The sequence below is a fragment of the Phalacrocorax aristotelis genome, chromosome W (assembly GCF_949628215.1).
Source record: "Phalacrocorax aristotelis chromosome W, bGulAri2.1, whole genome shotgun sequence".
Classification (NCBI taxonomy): Eukaryota; Metazoa; Chordata; class Aves; order Suliformes; family Phalacrocoracidae; genus Phalacrocorax; species Phalacrocorax aristotelis.
Window position 1 is genome coordinate 28,425,124 of NC_134310.1, and position 22,370 is coordinate 28,447,493.

At 60.2% G+C, this 22,370-nt stretch overlaps 1 protein-coding gene across 2 annotated transcripts; it reads left to right on the plus strand.

The window, feature by feature from the left end:
- The first annotated feature begins 1,528 nt into the window (after positions 1-1,528).
- Positions 1,529-21,967, plus strand: PIK3R2 (phosphoinositide-3-kinase regulatory subunit 2). Of its 2 annotated transcripts, XM_075076716.1 has the most exons (16): positions 1,529-1,652; positions 8,422-9,145; positions 12,666-12,758; positions 13,288-13,350; positions 14,409-14,540; positions 14,733-14,934; positions 15,248-15,333; positions 15,634-15,739; positions 15,845-15,943; positions 16,067-16,247; positions 16,476-16,601; positions 16,881-17,023; positions 17,223-17,399; positions 17,672-17,743; positions 17,965-18,135; positions 18,425-21,967. In XM_075076716.1, the coding sequence occupies exons 2-16, from the start codon at positions 8,806-8,808 to the stop codon at positions 18,615-18,617; spliced, it is 2,184 nt and encodes a 727-aa protein (XP_074932817.1). In that variant the 5' UTR covers positions 1,529-1,652; positions 8,422-8,805; the 3' UTR covers positions 18,618-21,967. The 2 variants fall into 2 exon arrangements, with proteins under 2 accessions (XP_074932817.1, XP_074932818.1); XM_075076717.1 differs by lacking the exons at positions 1,529-1,652; positions 8,422-9,145 and adding an exon at positions 11,417-11,668.
- The last annotated feature ends 403 nt before the right edge of the window (positions 21,968-22,370 follow it).

A 22,370-nucleotide genomic window follows, 5' to 3' on the forward strand; every position in this document is an offset into this window, starting at 1 on the left:
AGCGCCTGCTGCATGGGGTGATGGCGAGGGGTGAAGAGGGGCTGGTGGGTGCCGGAGCTGCCCCTGCTCGCCAGGGGCTCTGCTCACCTGGCAGGCGGGGAGGGCTGGGGGACTGTGGCCCTGTCAGCAGCACGTCTGGCTCCCGGGCCCGGGCTGTGGGTGCCCGGGGCAGGGTGCGGTGCCCGGTGCAGCACCCAGTGTCGGCAGTCCCCGGTGCCCAGCGCAGTGCCCCCTGCAGCACCCAGTGCAGTGCCTGGTGGCCGGTGCAGCCCCGCTGCTGTGCGTCATGCCCGTTACAGTCCCGGTGCTATCCTGGTGCAGTCCTGGTTCTGTCCCAATGCCCTGTGTGCGCAGTCCCGGTGCAGTCCCGGTGCGGTGCCCCATGCCCGGTGCAGTCCCGGTGCAGTCCCGGTGCTGTGCCCCATGCCCGGTGCCGTCCCGGTGCAGTCCCGGTGCGGTGCCCCATGCCCGGTGCTGTGCCGGTGCTGTCCCGGTGCAGTGCCCCATGCCCGGTGCCGTCCCGGTGCAGTCCCGGTGCGGTGCCCCATGCCCGGTGCAGCTCCGGTGCAGTGCCAGTGCTGTCCCGGTGCTGTGCCCCGTGCCCCATGCCCGGTGGAGCCCTGGTGCTGTTCCGGTGCAGCCCCGCTGCTGTGCCCCATGCCCGGTGCAGTCCCGGTGCTGTGCCCCATGCCCGGTGCCGTCCCGGTGCGGTGCCCCATGCCCAGTGCCGTCCCGGTGCAGTCCCGGTGCGGTGCCCCATGCCCGGTGCAGTCCCGGTGCAGTCCCGGTGCGGTGCCCCATGCCCGGTGCTGTGCCGGTGCGGTGCCCCATGCCCGGTGCTGTGCCGGTGCTGTCCCAGTGCAGTGCCCCATGCCCGGTGCAGTCCCGGTGCGGTGCCCCATGCCCGGTGCAGCTCCGGTGCAGTGCCAGTGCTGTCCCGGTGCTGTGCCCCGTGCCCCATGCCCGGTGGAGCCCTGGTGCTGACCCGGTGCAGCCCCGCTGCTGTGCCCCATGCCCGGTGCAGTCCCGGTGTGGTGCCCCATGCCCGGTGCCGTCCCGGTGCAGTCCCGGTGCGGTGCCCCATGCCCGGTGCAGTCCCGGTGCTGTGACCCATGCCCGGTGCCGTCCCGGTGCAGTCCCGGTGCGGTGCCCCATGCCCGGTGCAGTCCCGGTGCAGTGCCCCATGCCCGGTGCCGTCCCGGTGCAGTCCCGGTGCGGTGCCCCACGCCCGGTGCTGTGCCGGTGCGGTGCCCCATGCCCGGTGCCGTCCCGGTGCAGTCCCGGTGCGGTGCCCCACGCCCGGTGCTGTGCCGGTGCGGTGCCCCATGCCCGGTGCTGTGCCGGTGCGGTGCCCGCTCCGCTGCCCCGACCCGCCGCTAGGTGGCACCGCCGCGCGCGCCCTCGCCCCGATTGGCCGATGGCGCCGGGTGCCTTCGGCTCCTTCCGGAGCTGCTCGGGCGGGGGGCGAGGCCGGAGAAGAGGCGTGGCCTCCGAGTCTTCGGACAGTTTCGTTCTTCTCCGTCAATTGTCGGGTGTTTCCGGGGCGGGCTCGGGCCGTTCCGGCGGTGTTCGGGCCCTTTCCCAGGCTGCCGCCGGGCCGGGAGGCAGGAGCGGGCTGGAGGCGAGCGGCGGCGGATGGGGCCGGCGGAGAGGTGGGCCGAGGCCGGGGCCGGGGCCGGGGGAGAGTAACCGGGACCGGCGGGGAGTGGGGGGCCGGGGTCGGAGCCAGCTCCCGGGCCTGGAGGTCGGGTCGGCGCCGGGACCCGCGGTGATCGCGGCCCCTCAGCGTGAGGCGCCCCGGGGTCCCTGGCTCGGAGCCCCCCGGGCGAGGCTCTGCCCGCTCCCCGGGGTCAGCCCCGGGGCTGTCGCCATCCCCCTCCCCGTGGTGCCATCGCGGGGTGCCCCGCTGCCAGGGCAGTGTCACCCCCCGGGCCGTGCTCCCCCTGGGCCGTCCCTGTCCCCCCGCCCCGAGGTGCCAGCGCTGTCCCCTCCCTGCGCCCCCCGACCCCCCCAGGCTGTCCCCACCCCCAGCACGGGGGTCTCTGTGCCATTCCCCCTGCAGCGGTGCCAGCGCAGGGACCCCGCCTTGGCAGGGTGCCTGGGCACCCCCTCTGGGTGCCAGGGCCGGGGAGAAGCAGCCTGTCGGGGCTGCACGGCTCCAGCCCGGCTACGGGCTCGTCCCCCCCGCGGTTCTGGCCCGCAGACCCCAGGCTGGGGTTGGATGGCCCAGGAATGCGCCTGTCCCCATGGATGTGCCAGAGCCCGGACCGGCGTGGCTGTGGCTTTGCTGGCTCTAAGTCAGCGGTGCCCCCAAACCCTGGCTTTGGGATGGTGGCCATCCCACCTCTTTCCAGGGGGTTTTGTGCCCTGCATCTTTTCTAATGCTGGGGACGTTCCTGAGCCCCTTGAAGAGGGAGATTCCCATGGTTGCGTACTTCCCAAACTGAGGGCTTGTGTTCAATGGGAAATAAAAGCTAGGGGGGAGAATCCTGTCTAAAATGAGTTCTGCAAGAGCTGCAGAGAGCTGGAGTGGCACTAGCATCGTGCCTTTTGGCACCCCTGACTGGCGTGGCAGGGGAATGGCCGCCTCTCTTCTCCATTAATGCACGGCTTTTATTTCCCGAGCAGCTCTTGGAGCCACTGGGGAACTGGCCCTGTGACTTTGTGAGAGCAGAGAATGGAGACAGCTGAGTAAATATAGCCTAAATCACTGCTTTCCTGGCCATTCCCCTGCCCTTCCCTAACATGCGAAGGGCTGGTGTGTCCCCGAGGCTGGGTTGGCCTCTGCTCTAGTCATCGACTCTTCCATGATGTGGGAAAGTCCAAGCGATGGTTTGGTTTCTTTGGTGACTCTCTTCTCTGACGTGGGCAGACCACGCTTTGATCTGCCCGTGCAGTTCATGGCGAGGCTTTGGTCCTCCTAAAGGTGATCGCTGCCCCAAACCCTTGGTTTTTAACTCGCTAAAACAAGGTTTTAAGCACACAGGAAAATGCTTTCTGCCCGCAGTTGGGTCTTGCTGGACAAAAGCTCTGGGTTGGAAGAGAAACCGCGGCTCAGCTGGAATGTGGCGAGGAGCAGAGTGGTTTGCGGAGACAGTTTGGAGCCGTGTCAGAGCGCTGGCGCTTTGCTCCGAGTGCTGGGGTGTGTTTACAATGAAAAAGAGTATTTATAATATCGAGGGCTCTTTTAATTCCTCTGGGAATATCTGGAACCGCAGCTTGGAGCTAAAGTAACCGAGTAATGGAAGATAAAAAGCAAACAGAGGAAGGGACAGTGGATTTCTCAAGTTGGAAGGTCTTGCCTCTCTCAACCAGTAACCGAATAATGTTGGTCTGCTAACATGGTTACTGCTCACCTTGTAGGCTACTTCATGTTGTTGCTGCTCTGTGCAGAGCTGCTAATAAATCATCATATAAATTCCAAATACCCCAGGGAATATGATTTTAAGCAAATGAGTTAGCAAGAGCAGTTGGATTTTTTTTAATGTACTTATTTTTTTAAAACTGTAATTTTTGAGGGAAGTAGCCAAAATGCAGATCCTCAGTTTGTTTCTGAAAGGAAAAAAAAAAAAAACAACCCCAAACAACAACAAAAAACCCTAAATCCTGCCTCATGAATGCTCCTAAAATAGAAGTAGTGTGTTCTTGCTGCTTGGGCGCTGGTGTAAAGGGAGCCTGGAGCAAAGGGATGGTGCTGGTGTGGGGCACTTGGTCCTCCCCTCCTCGGTGCCGGTGTGTAAAAGGCTCTTGCGATGAGGAGGAGGAAGTCCCTGAGGCGGGTGAGGCAGGACAGGCTTCAACTGAAGCAAGAAAGTCCGATGTCAGGAGAAACCCTTGGGACAATAAGAGAAGTCTTGGAGTAGGTGTACAGATTGCCTAGATGCTCCCAGGTTGTCCAGCCTTTGAGGAGGAAGTCACTGAGACCTCCGGTTGTCTCAAAAATGCGGTAGGTATCGGTCATCCCAAGGCAGAGATTTATTAGGCTCCTCGACTCCCTGCTAACCACGTCTTTCACTTTTTCAGTGAAATGTTTCAGATATTCCTTCACGGGCTTCAGTAAATAAAGCAAAATATTTAATGAAACGTAAGCCTGAGCAGCCAATGTTCTGTGTCCTTGGCAGAGCGCAGCTGGTGGCCACGGGCAGGATGCTGATACTCCTCTGGCTCTGTTATCAGCTGCATGGGAAGCATTTCTTGGTGAGAAAAGAGGTGAAAATGGCCGCTGCGATGCGGTCGTTCTCAGGACAGCAGGCCTGGCTTGGGCACGGCTTACGGCGTAACTCGGCTCCCCTGCCGCTCTTCTCTGTTTGGAGGGAAATACCAGCTGGTTTGGCAGCGCTGTGGCCATTGCCAGCCCGGGAGCGTGAACCCCCAGCACGGCTCTGGCTCTCCCCCCTCCTCTGGCTACTTCCCATGGGGCAGCTGGTGGAACATGTCCAGCCTCGCTTCCCACCCACCCCAGCTCCCTGCGGCCTCATCCTGCTCTTTCCCCTGGGGCTTGTCGTGGCATTGCCACGTCCGCCACGGCCTCGCTCGGTGGCTCAAGCCTTGCAAGTCATCGTTCAGGCTTTTCGGCGAGCCTGGGAGAGAGCTGGCCCAGGAAGCTGCCCGCAAGCGCAGGGGTTTGCTGTGCTGTCTGTCCCAAATTATAAACCAGGCGTTCCCAAGCTCTCACCCACTCCACCCCGGTGCTGCTTGGTGGTTCAGGTACTTGTGGGCGCAGTGTGACCCACGGCGTGCTCAGCACCGCCGGCTTCTGCCACTCTGGCAGGGTACAGGGCCAGCAGAGCTGCCCTGGCTGCATGGGTCAGGAGGACTCTGATGCACCAGCAGTTGCCACGATAGGGCATGATGTGGCAGGCGGTTCCGTGCCCATTTTTGTTTCCATCCCTAGTTGCATTGTCCTATTTTCTCTTTTTCTTAAAGGTAAGGTTTGTTTTCAGTGTTCGTAACCCATTAACATGTAGCATTTTACAGTTCAGAACTGGATGTGGTGGTTTTTTGCTCGCTCGGGATCTGGTGTAACTTGGAAGGATTTGAGCTCTGTAGATTGTTGTAAGCGTATTCTTCTTTTAAATATTTTTTATGCATTCTTTTGCCTCACTGGAGGGAAAGTAACACTCAGTCTCGCTTCGAGTCAAGCTGCACTTTGAACTGCGCTTGGAACTGGCTTAAAAAGCACAGGAACCACATTTGAAACGTTAAGATGCTTTTATTTATGTGCTGGGCACACACAAAAAGACTTGTAATGTGTTTTTTGTTTCAAACCGATGTATTAAACAAAGAAAGTATTGACAGCAGTTAATGAATCAAGGGATTGTTTCTGGGCGCTGAGATAGATTTACCAAAGGTATTTAGATGTCTGATGCATGGGATTTTCAGAGCAGCCTAAGCAAGTGCTCGCCAGCGCGGACACACGAGGTTCCTCTCCAAAAGCCGAGTGAACCTGGAGCCGGGCCCAGCTGAAATCTTTTGGCAAGCTGCTCCCTCTCTCTTGCACACGCAGAGCCTCGGCTCAGAGGTGTGCTTCCAGCCGACAGGCTCCTGCGTGTCCTGGGCTGTCAGCGCTGCCTTCCCCAACTCGCATTCCCTCCAAAGAGCTGTTTCGGGGCTTTGGGAAGCGTGCGTTGCCTCTCCCCAAAGACGCGCCGATCCGCTCAGCTGCTCTCTGTGGGGCGCAGAGCTTTCCTGCGGCGGCTGCCGTCCCGCACACGCAGCTCGGCCTGGGAAGCTGCTCACTGGGTCGGTGGCAGGACAGAGGACAAGTGTTTCCCCTGGAGAGGACAGCGTTGGTGTTAGCCGTGTGGATTTGGGTTTCCTTGGGGGCTCCTCACCCCCATTCGCGGGCACTTGATCCCCGCACGGGCTGAGTGTGGGGAGCGCAGGTGAGGCTGCTCCAGGACCAGGCTGGCTCTGAGTATTTTTTGTGTGTGCTCAGTGAATTTGGAGAGCAGAGTGGCACAGAGCTCTGTGTTCCCACCGCAGGGAAGGAGGCTGGAAGGCGTTGACAGAGCAGGAGCTGTGGGACCTGCTCTTTGGAGACATTTGGTGCTCTGAAGCGACTCTCTCCTCTTCCCACCCCTCCGTGCAGGTCTGCTTTTATAAAAGCTACTGAACAAGTTTGCCAGGGCTGAGCGTTTTGTCCTTCCAGCCTCTTCGGTTGCACCGGCTTGTCTGAGGCACCTGGAGTCAGGGCTGGGATCTGCAGGTGGAAGCTGGGGACGTGCCTGCGGGGGACCATCGACCCCACTGGGTTCGGGTTCTGCTGTCTTGGGGTGCGTTATGGGGTCTGTCCTCTCCAGGAGGAGCAGGAGCTGCCGGCACCTCTTCCAGCAGGCAGCGGCCGCTCGGGCCCCTGGCAGTCAGACAGTGCCCCCGGCACTGCCGACTCGGCTCCTTCGGACCATGACAGGCAGCGTTCAGAGGGGCGAGGGGCAGGCAGTGAGCCTGGCCATAAATCTCTCTTTATATTCTGGATTATGAAGTAATATTTTCCTGGCTGGGGCTGGTTGGATGGGGGAAATTCGGGCTTTGCTGCGAGTTCCCTGCGGCTGCCGTCCCAGCGCAGTGGGAGCTTGCATGGCAGCTGTGCTGGGATGTGCTGCTTCTCCCAGAAACGTCCCCACTCCCCAGGGTCTCTCCGTGAGTCCTGCAGCCTGGTGTTGCTCCTGGAGGTCTGGAGAAGCTCTCTGCTAACCCAGATCAGGCTCGATCCTGTTCCCCACCCGCCGGAGCCTGGCTGCAAGTGTCCTACCTCCCTGAGGGCAGCGCCTGCTCATTCATGGCAAAGACAGCCCGGCTGGGACGCTTGCCCGAGCTCAGGCAACGAGCGCGGGCCCTGGCTGTTGCACAGGCTTCATGTGCCATGGGCTTTTTGTGCCTTTCTTCTTTGTCAAGGGAAGGAGCCCGCAGCATGGTGCTGGGCTGGAGAGCCTGGCTGCAGAGAGGTAAAGCCGGCTCTTCACAGGGAACTTGCACTGACCTTGGACTTTCTGGTAGCATGCAGGGGTGGTAGCACGTGCAGGAGGAAAGGGGGGCTTGAAGCTGATGTGAACTGCATGTAACGTGTTGCTGACCCGAAAGGGTTATTTTAAAATACTGCAGATCACCAACATTAGTGCCTCTCGCAGAGTCCAACCAGCGGTCGGAGCAGCCTTGGCTTTGTGCCACGCTTGGTTGTGCATTGACCCCGCTGGGAAGGGTGCCCTGGCTACGTTTGCCTCCTCGCCTCCCTCTGCAGAGGCTCCCACAGCCCTGAGAAGCGCCTTCCTGCTCGCTAATAGTTTTCAGATGAGACTCAAGAGTTTGGGCTGGGATTGGTGGTTTCTGGGCCAAAACAGCTCAAGCCATTAATAGGACCTGCAGCGTTTCAGCAGGCCTAGGGTGTCCCTGGGAAGGCTGGTTTCTGGTTGCACCGGTGCCTTGTAGGTCCGGTCCTTGGTCGCACGCCATGGCTGCAGGAACTGGAACGCTGAGATTTGCCTGGGGGAGGTGGAAAACTGGCCTGTGCAGCCAGGAGGGGATGGGAAAAGAGGACGTGCTGGGCTGGTGGGAATGCCGCAGCTCACACATCCCTTCAACAACATGTTATAACCCAGGTTTGTTCTTTTTGGCGGATTTCTGGGCAGGGCAGGCAGCATATTCTTCAGTTTCTCTCTGAATAGCTGAAAGGCAGTTAACAGCTCGAAGCAGACTTCAGGGCTTCTGAAGATTATTTTAATTCATCTTACCTCCATCTCTGTGAAAAGAACCCGTGCCCACACTTGATGCAGTTGCTGCTTTTGAAAAGTTCAAAAATTTACTTTGCTCAGAGCAAAGCTTTGAAGTGCTGCTCTGTGGGAATGGCAAAAGCATCTCGAAAGCCTTTCGCTGAAAGCTTGGTTAACCTACATTTGTGGGCAGCTACCTTCAGAAAATGACTTTATGGAGGATTGCATGGGGAGATGTAAAGGTGAACTGTGAAATTTAATCAATTTTACAAGGGAAGGTTAAATCTGTTTGTTTTTGCTCCTGTTCAGAGCCTCCAGCTGGTGGTTGCAGGGTCACCCTTTTCTGTATGCAAAAGTTCCTGCATAAAGGCTGTTTTGTCCCACTTGTTGTCTTGTTTGCATAAGTGCTGCGAGGAGGGTAAGCTGAAGAAGCAGGAGTGAACCTCTTTAAGATGCAGAGCTGTTGCCTGACTCTAGCAGAGAGGAGGTGGCATTCCTGCCCAGAGCCGCTGGCTCCTCTCTTGCTTTGGGGAGTGTAAATTGGTATTAGCATGTCCTGGTTGGATCCAGGGCTCAGCATCAGCTGGTAGGTAGGAGAGAAACAAGTCCTGCCTCTCTCAGCTGCTCAGATAAACCCCTAGTTTGAATGTCAGTGTCTTGGGAGGGTGTGGGGTGCCTGGCTGTACAGTGACAAGTCTCGTTTTCTTTGCAGGTGCTGGAAAGGGAGACGTAGCATGCCACGCTGTTCAGGGCTGGAAGCGTGCTGTGCTTTTGCCCCCCGGACTTCAAGAAACCTTTTTTGGTGAAGTGGACCCTGATCTCCTGTTTCTTTGCTGCATGCCCGCTCACCAGTGCTGGATTATGTTTGTCTCCTTCTCCCTTTGCTCCATAATTTGGTTGAATCGTGGTTTCAAGCTAAGGAAAAGGGGCTGCACCTAAGCGCGCCGGGGCACCTGGACCAGGCTCCTGGGGTGCTGGTTCACGCAGAGACATTCAGAGTGCTGATGGGGCAGAGCTGCCTCTGAGTTCCCTCCTCTCCCGCCCGAAACACGCTGCCTTGCTGCCGTTCAGAGCCCTTCTCCCCACAGCAGAGAGGATGGGCAGCACCGATGGGTTCCAGTACCGCGCGCTCTACCCCTACCGCAAGGAACGCGAGGAGGACATTGATCTCCTGCCTGGGGACATCCTGGTGGTGAGCAAGGGGGCCCTGCAAGCCTTGGGCTTCAAAGATGGGGATGAGCAGACCCCCAATCAGATCGGGTGGATCCTGGGTGTCAACGAGCGGACCAAGCAGAAGGGTGACTTTCCTGGCACATACGTGGAATACATGGGGCCGGTGAAGATCTCTGTCCCTTCTCACCGGCCCCGAGTGCAGAGACCCCTGCCCGCAACACCAGGGGCCAGCAGCTGCCGGCTTCAGGAGGCTCTGGAGCAAGGTAAGCCCTGCTGTCTGCTGTGTTGCTCCGAGACACCTCCAGTCCCGGCATGCAGCGGACGAGGGTGTGTGAGTGGCTTTGCAGGACTGCTGTGAAGGCCTCGGCTGGGCAGCGCTGGATTGCACTGCCAGCAGCGGTGTGGTTGAGTTGCCTGGGAGTTGTGGGCTCATGCTTGGCTGTGGCCAAAGAAAATCACATTGTTCTTCCAGCTTATCAATCTGTTTAGCAGAGCTTCTTGGGGTGAGCCTTGTCCTGCTCTTACCTCTGCAAGATCCTTCTCCTTCTCTGGCCCGTGACCAGCCAGGATCCCAGCAGTCCCTGGTCCCTCTCCCTGCTCTGCTGAGGGTTTTGCCTCGCTCCCCTCCCTTTAGGAATAAGTCCTGACCTCTCCCTGCCTCTGCCTCTGCAGCGCCCGGGGCATTGCTCCCTGCCAAGAGCCGCTTAGCCCCGCTGAGACACACAATTACTTGTCTCTGGGCAAGAGGAGAAAAGTCAGGGTCTAAAAGAGTGCTTCCGAGAACTGGAGCTAATTGCTTGTCTGCCTGGCACCCGTCCCTCCCCACAGATTGCAGAGCTCTCGCTGGGACTGGGCAGTCACCCTCGGGCAGGGCATGGGCCGTCCTGCACCTGCGGCTGCCTCCCAGCTGGCACCGGGCTTGGCACGGACCTGGTCTGGGAGCTGGGAGAGCTGCCGTGCATCGGCACTGCCCATAGAGCTGTGGCAGCTGCCTTCTCTTTGCCTATTTTTTTGCTCCCAGGCACATAAACCCTGTGGCAGGGGCTCAGCAGGCCTTGGGTGCTCTGAGATTGCAAACGGGTTGCAGCGACACTCTGCCTTCCCGTGCCTTGCAGAAGACCTCGTGCTGGTGCATTCGGGAGAAGGGTCAGCAGCAGGAGCTGGTGGGCATCAGAGTACGCTCCTGGCTGGCAGTCCTGCATCTTCGCCGTCCCTCTCTGCCCGGGAGTCATGGCTATCCCACAGATGCTTCTAGCTGTGTGAAACATCTCTGGGGTCTTAAGGAATGGAGCCCCGGTCTCAGAAACCAGGGTGGTGGGGCTGGGTGCGTGGCTCCCCACAGCTGCCTCCCAAGTTTCTGCTCCCAGAGCCGGAGGGGCGGCCCCAAGAAACATCTCCGCAGGGTGGGAATGCGGCCGGGCCGTGCGTTTGGGTTGGCAGCGAGAGCCGCTGACCTGAGTCATCCCACTCACAACCTGCCTTTCCAAGAAAGCAGCTCCTCTTGGGAGCCTGGGGCATGCTCTGCGGTGGATGCGTCGGCCTTGCCTGCATCCAGCCCTGTGCTCCCTCGGGGGCTGTATTTATACCTTCGTGGGCGCTCTCCTCCTCCTCCTCTTCTCAAGCAGGGCTTGGTGGAGGTGTGTCTGGGTGGTCAAAGCCACTGCCCTGCGCAGGGGTGGGGATCTTTGGGATGTGGAAGAAGATACGTGCCAAAGCTCCTGACGCACAGAAAAGACACTGTTGGGAAAGAAACCAAAAGCCAGCCTGTTTGCATCCTGCCTGGGGATGGAGCAGAGTGAGGGTCGGGTACCAGGGCAGATGAGGGGGGTGCCAGCCCTGTCCCCGTCGCCTGTGCGTGTACCCCACAGCCCACCTCCACCGGGCCCAGGTGGGGCTTGCAGGGTGGCAATTCAAACACCCAGTGACATCTTACATGCAACCTGCAGGGATGCTGGTGGGGAGACACATTTTTGCAACCGAGAAACTGTCTTTAAGACAAGCCTGTGTTATTTCTTTGTGGTCTGTGCTTTGGGGGGTGCAGAGATGGCTCCTGGCTGCTCCACAAAGCTCATACTGGTGGCATTTCTGCCCTGTTTCCTGGGTCCTGCCCTGGCTGGCAGGGATCCCTTAGCCCCACAGCATCACACATGGAGCAGGGCCGGTGCCACGGCTGTCACGCAGCCCCGGAGGAGGGCTGGCCCCGTACCGTGGCGAGACCCAGCGTGTTCTGCCGGTGAATTTACGAGCTGCCGGTGTTTGCCTTCCGCAGAGATCGCAAGCGGAAAATGTGGCTTGGAAATATTTCCGCAGCTGCCCCGGCCGTGCTGTGAGCAGCCTTGTTCACAGTGGCCCAGCCCAGAGGCCCAGCAGGCTCAGGAACCGCTGCTGGCTCCAGCACAGGCTGCCTGATTAAAAAAGGCAAGCTGCTGCCTGCTGAAGCAGCACATTCCCGGCCGGGCCACGTGGGCAGCGCCAGTATTTACTCTCCCTTCAGCCTTTCCCAAGGGTCAGGCTCGGAGCTGCCAACCTGGCCGCTTGCCTGCAGCTTCGCCACCCTGACCAGCACGATGCTGGGCCCCTTTCCGTGCCCAGGAGCTCTCTGGTGGGGGATTGCCCTTGCAGAACTGCTGGGTGCCTGCCCCCTGCCTTGCTCTGCGGCTGCTGAGTTGAAGCACCAACATGAGCTGCCTCATCTCCCTGTGAGGCTGTGGGTGCAGGAGGCTCAGGTGGGTGCAGGAGGCTCAGCTCGCTGCACCTCATGGTGAGACCACACCGGGCGAGTTCAGGTCAGATCCATGACAACAGAGCTGTGTTTCATAACGGGGAGCAGCCTTTTGGCTCTGCCTCCCCAGAGTGGAGTGTGCTGGGTGTCCTCACTGACTGTGGGCTCCCCAGGGTCTGCACGGTGCTGTGGACCTGCCTGGAGGAGCCTCCTGCACCGACTGGTGCTCAATTGGAAGCAAGACAGGGCCTGGCACCACTCATCCTTCGGCAAACCTCCTACTGGCAGCTGCCCAGCCGGGCCTGCATGCTCCTGCCTCGGCATGCGTCACCCCTCCAGCACAGGGAAGGGGGGGTGCGCAGAGCTGGGACCTCAAGATCTTCTGGAGGTGACAGTGAAATGCCACCCGGTGTGGGGCTACAGATTCCCCTGGGAAGGGGGGGACCCCAGTCCCGTGCCGCAGGCTGTCTGTGCCCTGTAAGAGCTTGCGGGGAGGCTGTGGGCTCGCGAGGAGGGGGAGGCAGAGGGCTGGTTTCCATGTTAAACGAGCAATCAAGGGCAGGAATTTGCTGACATGGCGCTCTGTCTGAATCGCTGGATTAATCACAGCTCACCACTGCGAGCGAGCTCCCTGGCTGCGCTCCTCCACCAGCCCTGCACAGCCCCTGTGCTGGGCAGGGACTGAACCCAGCCTGAGCTCCAGGAGCCTTGGTAACCCCTGCACTGCCTGCCCGGGGTGCCGGGGTCCCCAGGGAGATAAGCTCTGCCTCCTAACCTCTGCGTGGAGCACTAGGGATCCCCCTATGTACGCACCATCAGGGGCTCACCAAAGCTGAGCTCAACAAGTGCTGTGCTGCTTTCTGGGCCAGCTCACAGGTTCCCTGCGGCCTCCATGCGGTGTTCGCATGGGCTGTGGCCTCGTGGCAGGGGCCACGGCTTTCCTTGCTCTCAGACGCTGCTGTTGGGAGCAGCGTTGGTTGTGCCCCAGCCTGGCCCCACTGCAGAGCATCTGCTGGGGGCTGAGCTGGGGCTGACCCCTTGTCTCCCTCCCTCTTCCCCAGGGTCTCCTCTCCCGGACTTGCAGGAACAGTTCAGCCCTCCGGAGATTGCGTCGCCACTGCTGGTGAAGCTGGTGGAAGCTATTGAGAAGAAAGGTAAGGGAAGGAGGCTGAGCACCAAGGGGCTGATACCCCCCAAAACCCCCAGCGAGGGCAGAGGGGGAGGCAGCTGTCTTTAAAAGCTGTTGGCGTTGGACCGAGCTCCATGGGACATGCAGGACGCAGCTGCCTGCAGAAGGGGGAGGGCCTCCTGCTCCTCCCTGGCTTGAGTTGCTGTTCCCAAAGAGCTGGGCTTGACCCTGCTGTGCCCAGAGGCCTGGGGCGAGGGTGCTGGGTCTGCACGCAAGATGCCTACACGCCCCCGGATGGGTGCTGGGGTTTGGGAAGCGCTTCCACCCTGGATCTGTGCCATGGGGGAGAAATGGGGCCACTGCACCGACTGTCCTGGGGGCCAAGGGGGCTGCAGCAGCATCTGCAGGACGTTGGCTTGGACAACATCCAGGCCTGGTTAGCCGTGCCGCAGCCATTGCCCGGCCAGCGTGCGGCTGCCAGGCTGGCACCGAAACGGTGCGTGCGCTGGGAGTTGCACGGCTCGCAGCGAACAGCAATGTCCCCACTCCCGCAGGGTTAGACAGCGAGATGTTGTACAGGACATCTGGCTCCGAACTGAGGCAAGCGCTGAGAACCGGTAAGAACCAGCTCCGCGTGGTGAGGAGGCGAATCGGCTCAGATGGAGGAGATTAGTGGATGTGACAGCGCCAGCAGTAATGCAATCCAGGCCAGGCTCGCCTGTCCCCGGCAGTTCCTGACTCCCAGCACGCTGCCTATGGGGCTGGGCTGTCCCCGTCCCGACACATCCCCATCTTGCATGGAAGGGATGGGAGAGAGTGGGAATTCCTGCTGCTGTCCGTGGCCTGGAGCAAGGGAATATGGTGCTGGCTCGGAGGCTTGCAGGCCAATAAGTGAGCGCCTGTGCTTGTCTCCCCCTGTCTCTTCGGGGTGCCCCGCTCTTGGGGTGCTCCGCCAACAGGCTGGCGGAGGCTTCTCTGGCTCTGTCACGCCACTAATAAGCAGGAGAGGATCTTTCAGCTCAGCTTGGCGGCTGGAGCCTTGGCTCCACTGTGCCGGCGGCTGATGTCTCTGCCGGGGAGCCTTCAGAGCTGTCTGCCTCTCGGCTGGGCTTGGGCCTCATCCAGCACGGTGCTGGCTTGTCCCCTTCCACAGACGTTCTTGCAAACCCCAACTACGCGGTGCTGTCAGCTCTGGCCACGCTGCTTTCGGGGCAGGCTTTATGTGCCGCCCCGAAAGCCTGCGCCTTGCATTCATGGGACGACATGAATGGTTCGAGGGGGACATTTTCCCCCTTGGCTGGTCAGTCTGTGCTTGTCTCTACTAGCAGCAGGGAATAAAATTGTCACACAAGTCGTGCGTGCCCAGAATTTCTGTGGTAGGGCTCAGGGCAAAGGGTGGGGGTGCCCAAAATGACCTCCACCCCGTCTTGGGGGGGACCTGCCTGGCTTCCTAGAGCCAGCTTATTTCTGGGGTGCAGAGACCACTTCCAGGCATCCTATGTTGTGTGGGCTGCTTGCCTGCCTGAGCTCCCTCATGGTGCTGGGCTGCCGTGTCGTGTGATAGCTGGCCAGGTGGTGCGCGGTGGCCTCTGGGGTGGGTGCTGGCAGCACCAGAGCTGCCAGCTGGGTGCCCGGTGCTGTGCCTGCCACCCATGGCAAATCTGTGCCCTGGCAGATTGGACCCTGGGCGACCTGGAGCCCTTCGACATGCACTCCCTGGGCGAGGCGCTGCGAGGCTACCTGCAGGACCTGCCCTCCCCTGTGGTGCCGGTGTCCGTACACGGAGACATCCTTCGCATCCTGCAGGGTAAGGGCTTCCCCTGGCCGCGCTTGGGAGTGGGTGGCTGGGCAGGATGGGGTATTAAAATAAATTCTGTCCCTATGGGGTCTGGCACACGGCCCCTGCTGCCGACAGTGCTCCCACGCTGTGACGCAGCCGGAGCGTGGAGAGCGGTGCCGGCTGTCCCAGCCTTTCCATCGTGTCTTGTTCTCTCCCCAGAGGTCCCCCAGCCGGAGAATTGCCGGAAGCAGCTGCTTCTGGCCCTGGAGTCGCCTGCGGTCCCGCTTCAGAACACGCTCACCCTGCAGTTCCTGCTCCGACATCTGGGGAAGGTATCGCAGCAGGCCGAGAGCAACAGCCTCCACCCTCGGGCCCTTGGAGAGATCTTCGGCCCTCTTCTCCTCCGGCTGCCTGGCGCCAGGTACGTGAGGCTCTCGGGTTCCAGCCACGTACCAAGTGTCAACCGCTGTGCCTGCCAGGGCGAGGAGTCCAGCCTGTAACAGCAGGTCTGCCCGCAGCCCCTACCTCGCCTTGCGTGGGGTTAAACCGCTGGCAGTACACAGAGGTGGGACTCAAAGCCAGGGCAGACCTTGCTCTGTGTCAGCCTGGGATCTGGCAGCTGGGCTGTGTGCTGGGGAGAACCAGCCGACCCCGGCTGCCCCTTTGCCCAGGGGGCACGGGAGCAGTGCCAAGTTCTCCCCCGCAAGCTCCTCTTGGCTCCTCTCTCCCTGCAGCCCAGAGCTGAGCCCTGACTTCTCTGTGCTGTTTCTGGAGATACTTCTGCAAACAAAGGAGCTGGAGCCGGAACAGCTGCCTCCAGGTACTGAGATGCCCCGTCCTTGGGGCCCGAGGCGCTGGCGTTTGTGCTTCATGGGTGTGGAGTCTCTGCTGCCTGTGAGCAGGTTGCTGAGGGTGTTTCTGTAGCCCAGCTGTGCCTGAGGCTGGCTTGAGGCGCTCATCTGCTGCTGTAGGTGTGCCTGGAGCAGCTTCTGGCAGCGTGGTGGCCAAGCGGGGCTTCCCAGGACAGCCATTGCAGGGAGGGGGACTCAGTGCTCTGAGGGATTACCTGTGAGGAACTGGGACTTGGGCTCACCCTCCTTCAACCCTCCTTCTCTTACAGCCTTGCCTCCAAAACCACCTAAGCCAAAGCCCAGCGCAGCCAGCTTGACCAACGGGAACAGCATGCCCTTGCAGGACGCTGAGTGGTACTGGGGTGACATTTCTCGGTAAGGGGGTGGCTGGCAGCTGACATCCTGGGTGCCCTGTCCACCAAGTCATCTAGGGGAGCTCTGGTTGCACCTCACAGGCCATGACAATCATGTTCCTCACAGGGAGGAGGTGAATGAGAAGCTACGGGACACACCGGATGGTACCTTCTTGGTGCGTGATGCCTCCAGCAAGATCCAGGGGGAGTACACGCTCACGCTCAGGTAGGGTCCTCCGAGAGCCTCCGCTGCTCTGGGGTAGAGCTGTCGGGCGCAAGTGATGGTGGCTGTCTGGACACCCAGACATCAGGCTGGTGATAAGTGCCCTCCTTCCCCTCCCCACTACAGGAAGGGAGGCAATAACAAGCTGATCAAGATCTTTCACCGGGAGGGGAAGTACGGCTTCTCAGAGCCTCTGACTTTCGGCTCAGTGGTGGAGCTCATCACCCATTACCGGCACGAGTCACTTGCCCAGTACAACGCCAAGCTGGACACCAGGCTGCTCTACCCCATCTCCAAGTACCAGCAGGTGAGGCCCATGCCACAGGGGGGCAGCTGGCCAGCACAGCCTGAAACGGGCATTTGCTCATCCATCCCTGGCCCTTTGGTAGATGACAGTGTCCCACCCCTTCCTCTCTGCTGGGACATTGCTTTTTGGGGTGATGGGGGGCTGGGGGGGTTTCATGGGACCGGTTGCCTTGCTGGGGGGCTGCTGTAGGGCAGAAGCAGGTCCTGACTGAGGCTGTGTCTGTGGCAGGATCAAGTGGTGAAAGAGGACAGCGTGGAAGCCGTCGGGGAGCAGCTGAAGGTCTACCACCAGCAGTACCAGGACAAGAGCTGGGAGTATGACCTGCTGTATGAAGAGTACACACGCACTTCCCAGGTACGTGGGCGCTGCGTCCCCCTGGGCTGCCCTGACATCCCCTGAGCGCTGGCAGCCGCACTGCTGTGCGTGGAGGAGAGCAGAGATCGGGCACCCTCTGCCCCGTTTGTCTGCTCCTGGACTTGAGGGGACTCCCCAGAGAATGGGCTTTGAAGCAGGAGATATTTTGGCTGCAGCAAGGACAGTGCTGCTTTGGGGAGGGGCAAAGAGGGGGATGCGAATGGGCACAAACCTGCCCAAATGCTCCCCCTTTGTCAGCTCTCCCTCCTTTCTCCTCAGGAGCTGCAGATGAAGAGGACAGCAATCGAGGCCTTCAATGAGACAATCAAGATCTTTGAGGAGCAGTGTCAGACGCAGGAGAAGTGCAGCAAGGAGTACATCGAGCGCTTCCGGCGGGAGGGCAATGAGAAGGAGGTGCAACGGTGAGGACGGGGGTTGCTGGTGGTCTTCTCTGCCTGGGGAAGGGCTCTGGGGGCTGGAAGGGCGATCCTGGCCCAGCACAGAGCCGAGGCACGCGCAATCCTTGTCTCTCCGGCAACGTGCTGTGGGCTCGAGCTGGCAGGCTGCCTCCTTTGCCTCCCCCACTCTGGCTCACAGCCTAAAACCCCCTCCTTCTCCCAGGATCCTCATGAACTCGGAGAAGCTCAAGTCTCGCATCACAGAGATCCACGACAGCAAGATGAAGCTGGAGCAGGACCTGAAGAAACAAGCCTCGGAGAACCGGGAGATCGACAAGCGCATGAACAGCCTCAAGCCAGACCTCATGCAGCTGCGCAAACTGCGGGACCAGTATTTGGTGTATGTAGTGCTTGCCCCCGCAGAGGGCTGGGAGTGGGGCCCTGATACCCCTCCAGCTCAGCCCGGAGCGATCCAGCTGGCTCCTTGAGGGTTTTGGGGCTTGTCAGACCGGGCTTGCAGGCTGCTCCGTGCAGGAGCAAGCCCTGCAGCGTGCAGCCTCGGGGCGCAGCACTCCCTCAAAGGGGATGGCTGCTGCCCTCTGGTGATGGCTGCACAAGTGGTGTCTGGGCCGGGCACGCTGCCTGCGCTGAGCTCTGCCTCTCCTTCTCCAGGTGGCTGACGCAGAAAGGTGCCCGGCAGAAGAAAATCAACGAGTGGCTGGGCATCAAGAACGAGACGGAGGAGTGAGTGTCCCTGTTTGTGGGATGCAGGGGGATGCAGGAGCACAGGCTGCGCAGCCGATTCTGCCTGCTCTGGGGCGGTGGGCAAGTCCCATCTCCCTGCCTGGGAGCTGAGGATGCCTTCCCCACTGGAAGGGGTGACGGCAGCTAGCAATGGGAGGGGAGATGTGGGGGGCCATGTGCCCAAACCCAGGGGGTCTGACCCTGCCTGTGCTCGACTGCAGCCAGTACTCGATGATGGATGATGAGGAGGAGCTGCCCCACCATGAGGAGCGGACGTGGTACGTGGGGAAGATCAACCGCTTGCAGGCAGAAGAGATGCTGTGCGGCAAGCGGGACGGCACCTTCCTGATCCGTGAGAGCAGCCAGAAGGGATGCTACGCCTGCTCCGTGGTGTGAGTACCCCCAAACAGACGCGGCGGCATGGAGCTGGCACGGGCTGTGCTCCTGCGTTGCTCTGCCCTTCTCTCGCCAGATGCTGGAGGCTGGTGGAGGCGTCAGCTGGCAGGCTGGGCTTCCCCAAGGTTTCCTGTCTGCCTCGGCTCCTCCTGCCAGGGCCAGATATATCTTTGGGCTGCTTCGGTGACACCCGCTTGTGCTCAGCTGTCCCTGTCCCAGCGGGGCTCCCTCGCGCTGCAGGGCTCTGGTGTGCCGCTGACCCGTGCTCCTTTGTCTCCCTGGCAGGGTGGACGGTGACACCAAACACTGCGTGATCTACAAAACGGCGACCGGCTATGGGTTCGCTGAACCCTACAACCTCTACGCCTCCCTCAAGGACCTGGTCTTGCACTACAAGCACACGTCCCTGGTGCAGCACAATGACTCCCTGAATGTCACGCTGGCTCACCCGGTCCTTTCCCAGCCGCCAGCCAGATGAGCAGCCCGTGCACAACACAACAGCTGCCTTCAGCTTCTCCCCAGGGCGCTGCTTTCTGGCTCTGGACTCTTGCACCCTGTATAGTTGAGTCTCTGTGCTCCTGCCCCTCCAGAGCCTCTGAGATGTCTGTGACCGTTCCTGGTGTCTCTTTTGGTCAGTAGCTGAAACCCATGTTGGCTGATGGGACAAAAAGTCTAGGCTGTTGACTCCCAGTGGGCTCCAGCCTCTAGGAGGTGGGATCCAGTTGTGATTGAATTGCTGTGGGCGAGCACAGCCCCCTCCCCTTCCCCAATAAGCAGGTCAAATCCCCTTCTTGCTGGCAGGTTGCCCCGCTACGCATCACTGTAGAGCTAGATTCCCGATTCCTTGGTGCGCTACAGCGTCAGTCACTGCCGCGGCCGAGCGGCTGCGAGCGCCGCTCTGCGTGAGGGGCTCCCTGCCTGGATGCTGGAGGAGGCTCCGCTGAGCAGTTGAGCATGTGCATCCTCCACTCTCGCTTCCTTCAGTGGTCTTGTGGGCTGCAGTGGTGTCTGGTACGAGGGGTGCTGCTCTTCCACGCAGAGACTCATTTGGAAAGTAGAAGCCCCGTCCTCTGCGGGGCTTCTCGGCCGAGGTCTCCACTCCGTGCTGTGCCCCACCTCACCGTTTTGTTCCCTGGTGTCATAACCACCTCTTGAGTGTTGCTGTCTGGGGAGGGAGGATCCGGTTAGCGATGAATCTCTCGCCTTAGTTGTGCCAACTAAGCTGTGAAATCCGTGTTGGTACCCGTGTTTTTCCCGGCAGAATCTGTGGGGGACACAGCTCGTTGTTTCTGGCTGTCTTCGGTGAATCTCTGCAGACGTAACCCATTTAAGCTAACTGTAGCTCTGTAAATACGGTTCTTTTCGTAATTGGCTGCTTACCTAGTGTTTGCTGAACTCCCACTATGATACGCAAGCGCGTGGGCAGCAGCTGGCCAGGCTGCTGCAGACTCGGGTCCTGCCAGCTGAAGCAGGAGGGGGCCAGAGTCCGACACACGCTATGAGCCCTACTCAAAATGAAGGACCTCTCTGCTGCAGGAGGATGGTATATCCGCTGGGCCAAGGGCCTTAGCACATAGAAATGTATATGCATGACGTCGAACTATGTATGCAAAGCACTTATAATCATGAGTACTGTATGGGGACTTGGGGTGAAAGAGCTGGGGGTTGCTGTAGTGCCCGTCGCGGCCGCTGGTGTGGGCAGGGCTTGTTGTGTCTTCTCGCATAATGCCGAGTTCAGAGGGCTCGAGGGCGACGGAGGTGGCCCTGGAAGAGCTTTAAAAGTTGAGGCCGTGGTAGCATTTGCTTTACTGGGTTATCCTGTCTGCCTGGCTTGAAGAAAGCATTAATTGTCCTCTTGATTTGTTGGAGAGGCCCCTTTCCCTTTTGGAGGCCGTGTCCTCAGGACGGGCTGGTGGATGCTGTAGGCTTTGACGCTTCTGCTTTGTGTTGCGACTTGGGCTGCGCCGGATCTGCGGGGTGCTGTGTGTGCTCTGCCTGTGTCCTGTCCTCGACATGCCGTCTGCATCAGGGACCACGCTGTCCCTCCTCCCCCGGTCAGCTCTGCTGCTCGCCTTGCTCTGGGCTGGTCCCCAGATCCTTTTGGATCTGGGATTGCCAGAGCAAACATCCCATTCCTGTTGCTTGTGGCAGTTCTCCTATGCTCAACTGTACAGACCCCGTTCCCTGCTCTGCATGCCCCCTCTGGGCCCTGGGCTATGTTTTTTGGTTGTGGTTTGTCAGTGTTTGGTGCTCTGAGGATGCGGGGCAGCAGTGCTGTCCCTGAGCCATCGCAGCTCGGGTGCCAAAGTGCCAGGGAAGGGGCAGGCGAGCGGCTGGCGGGGGGGAGCTGCGGGGCGCACGGCCCCGGAGAGGCTGCGTTTGGCTTTGAGGTTCCCTTGGAAAAAGCTGTTGGGGATAATTAACAGAATAGTTTGGGCTCAGACACGTGAGAGATGAGAGTAGGTGGGAATGGAGGAGGGAGGCCCGGCGCTCAACAGCCCTCTCTGCAGAGGCCTCCCGGGGTCTGTGGGGTGGCTGGGGGGGCCACGCCAGCACCCCAAAGCTTTCTTCTAGGCTCCCACACCGGTCGTGGCAGCACATTCTTAGCCTGGGGATTCTGTGCTGGTCCTGCCCCGGTCCTGCACTTGTCCCTGGACTTCCAGCATAACCCTGTGCCACGAGGCAGGCTTCAGGCATATGGGATCCTCCGGCTGCTTGCCCCACAGGGGCCGTATCCCCCCACCCCAACAACGTGAGCTCGGGGCCAGTCTTGCCGGGGGTAGGGTTTGCTCCCGGCTCATGCCAGGGCCTGCCGAGCATCTGGGAGAGTCGGCTTCAAGCCGTCGCCTGCCGACGCTTTGCTTGGTGCGTGTCCCAGCTCTGGTGGCTGGGGAAATTCCAGCTTCTCGTGACGGTGGGGTTTTTTTGTCCTTTCGGCTGAATTTCTGCTCTGCTCCCCATGCTGTCCCTTCATGCCGCCCAGCTGGAGGCTCTTCCTCCCCAGGAGCGTGGGCAGCTCAGCGTTGAGCACAGAGTGGGTCACAGTCAGCCTCTGCATCTTCCAGCACTGCCATTTCTGCCCACTGGCACCCATCACCGTGGCCCATCCCTGACGGGCCTCTGCTCGCAAGTCCGGTGTACAAGGAGGAAAATACCCTTCCCAGGGCTGCCTTTCCCTAGCGGTGCTTGACTTTGCTGCTGAAAACGCAGCTTTTCCCTCCTCTCTCCCTGGGGTGGAAGCCCAAGCCCCAAGCTCCCTGCCTGCAGCGCAGCTCCCCCAGAATAAGCTAGTTGTGATTTGTCCCTTTGATGCTTTCGCTCGTGCTGTTCGCCCCACCGGATGAACCCGGTTGCGATGTGTTTCGAAGCCCTGGGCTGTGCTTTGCTGCTTGTGACCCACCCCCACCCCTCCGTGTCCCCCAGCCCAGCCTCGCACCCGCAGCCCCTGGGTGCGACGTGGCCGTTCCTGCTCCCCGGGGCACAGCTCGGGTCTCGTCCCTCCGTGTCCCAGCTCGGGATGCTCAGTGCTCCCCCGTGTAAACCCTCCCCAGGGCTCTCATGTCACCAGCTGCTTTGTGCTCGAGAGGACGTGGCGGCTGTGTGAGTGCTCCTAAGATATTAGTTCCTAGGTATATGCAATAATAAATAACTTGCCACTTCAGCTGTTTGTTACCAGCAGTAGTTCTCTATGCTCTTTCTGTTGATGTTTACTAATGTAAACCCAGTATTTGTTACTGTAAGAGGATTTTTTTTTTTTTTTTGTACGGTACTTCCAAAAAACCCACAAAAACCCACAAAAAAAAAAGAGAAATAAAGAGAATTAATGAAGTGGCTGTGGGGATTTTTAGGGGAGGGTGTTTTAGCAGGGGAGCGGAGGCGGGAGGATGTTGGGGCTCTGCGCCAGCTCCTGGGCTGGGTGCAGGACGTGACCCATCACCTGGCTGGTGCTGAGCTGTGCCAGGGCTCTGCGCCCCGGTCTCTTGCAGGGCTGGGGCATGTGGGGGCGAGCCCTGGACACACCGGCCGGTTGAGGAGGTGGCGGCTGAGCCCAAAGGGGTAAGAAACAGCCGGAAACAGTGGCTATAAGTGGCAGGGGAAGTACAAGGTTCCTCCATGCTCAGCCCCAGAAATGAGGCCAGGGGGAGGTTTTGGGCAGCACCTGCTACTCACAGCCAGAGCTGCCAGCCCGGGGGTGCTTTGGCACCTGTGCCCAGCTCAGGGGGGCTCCGTG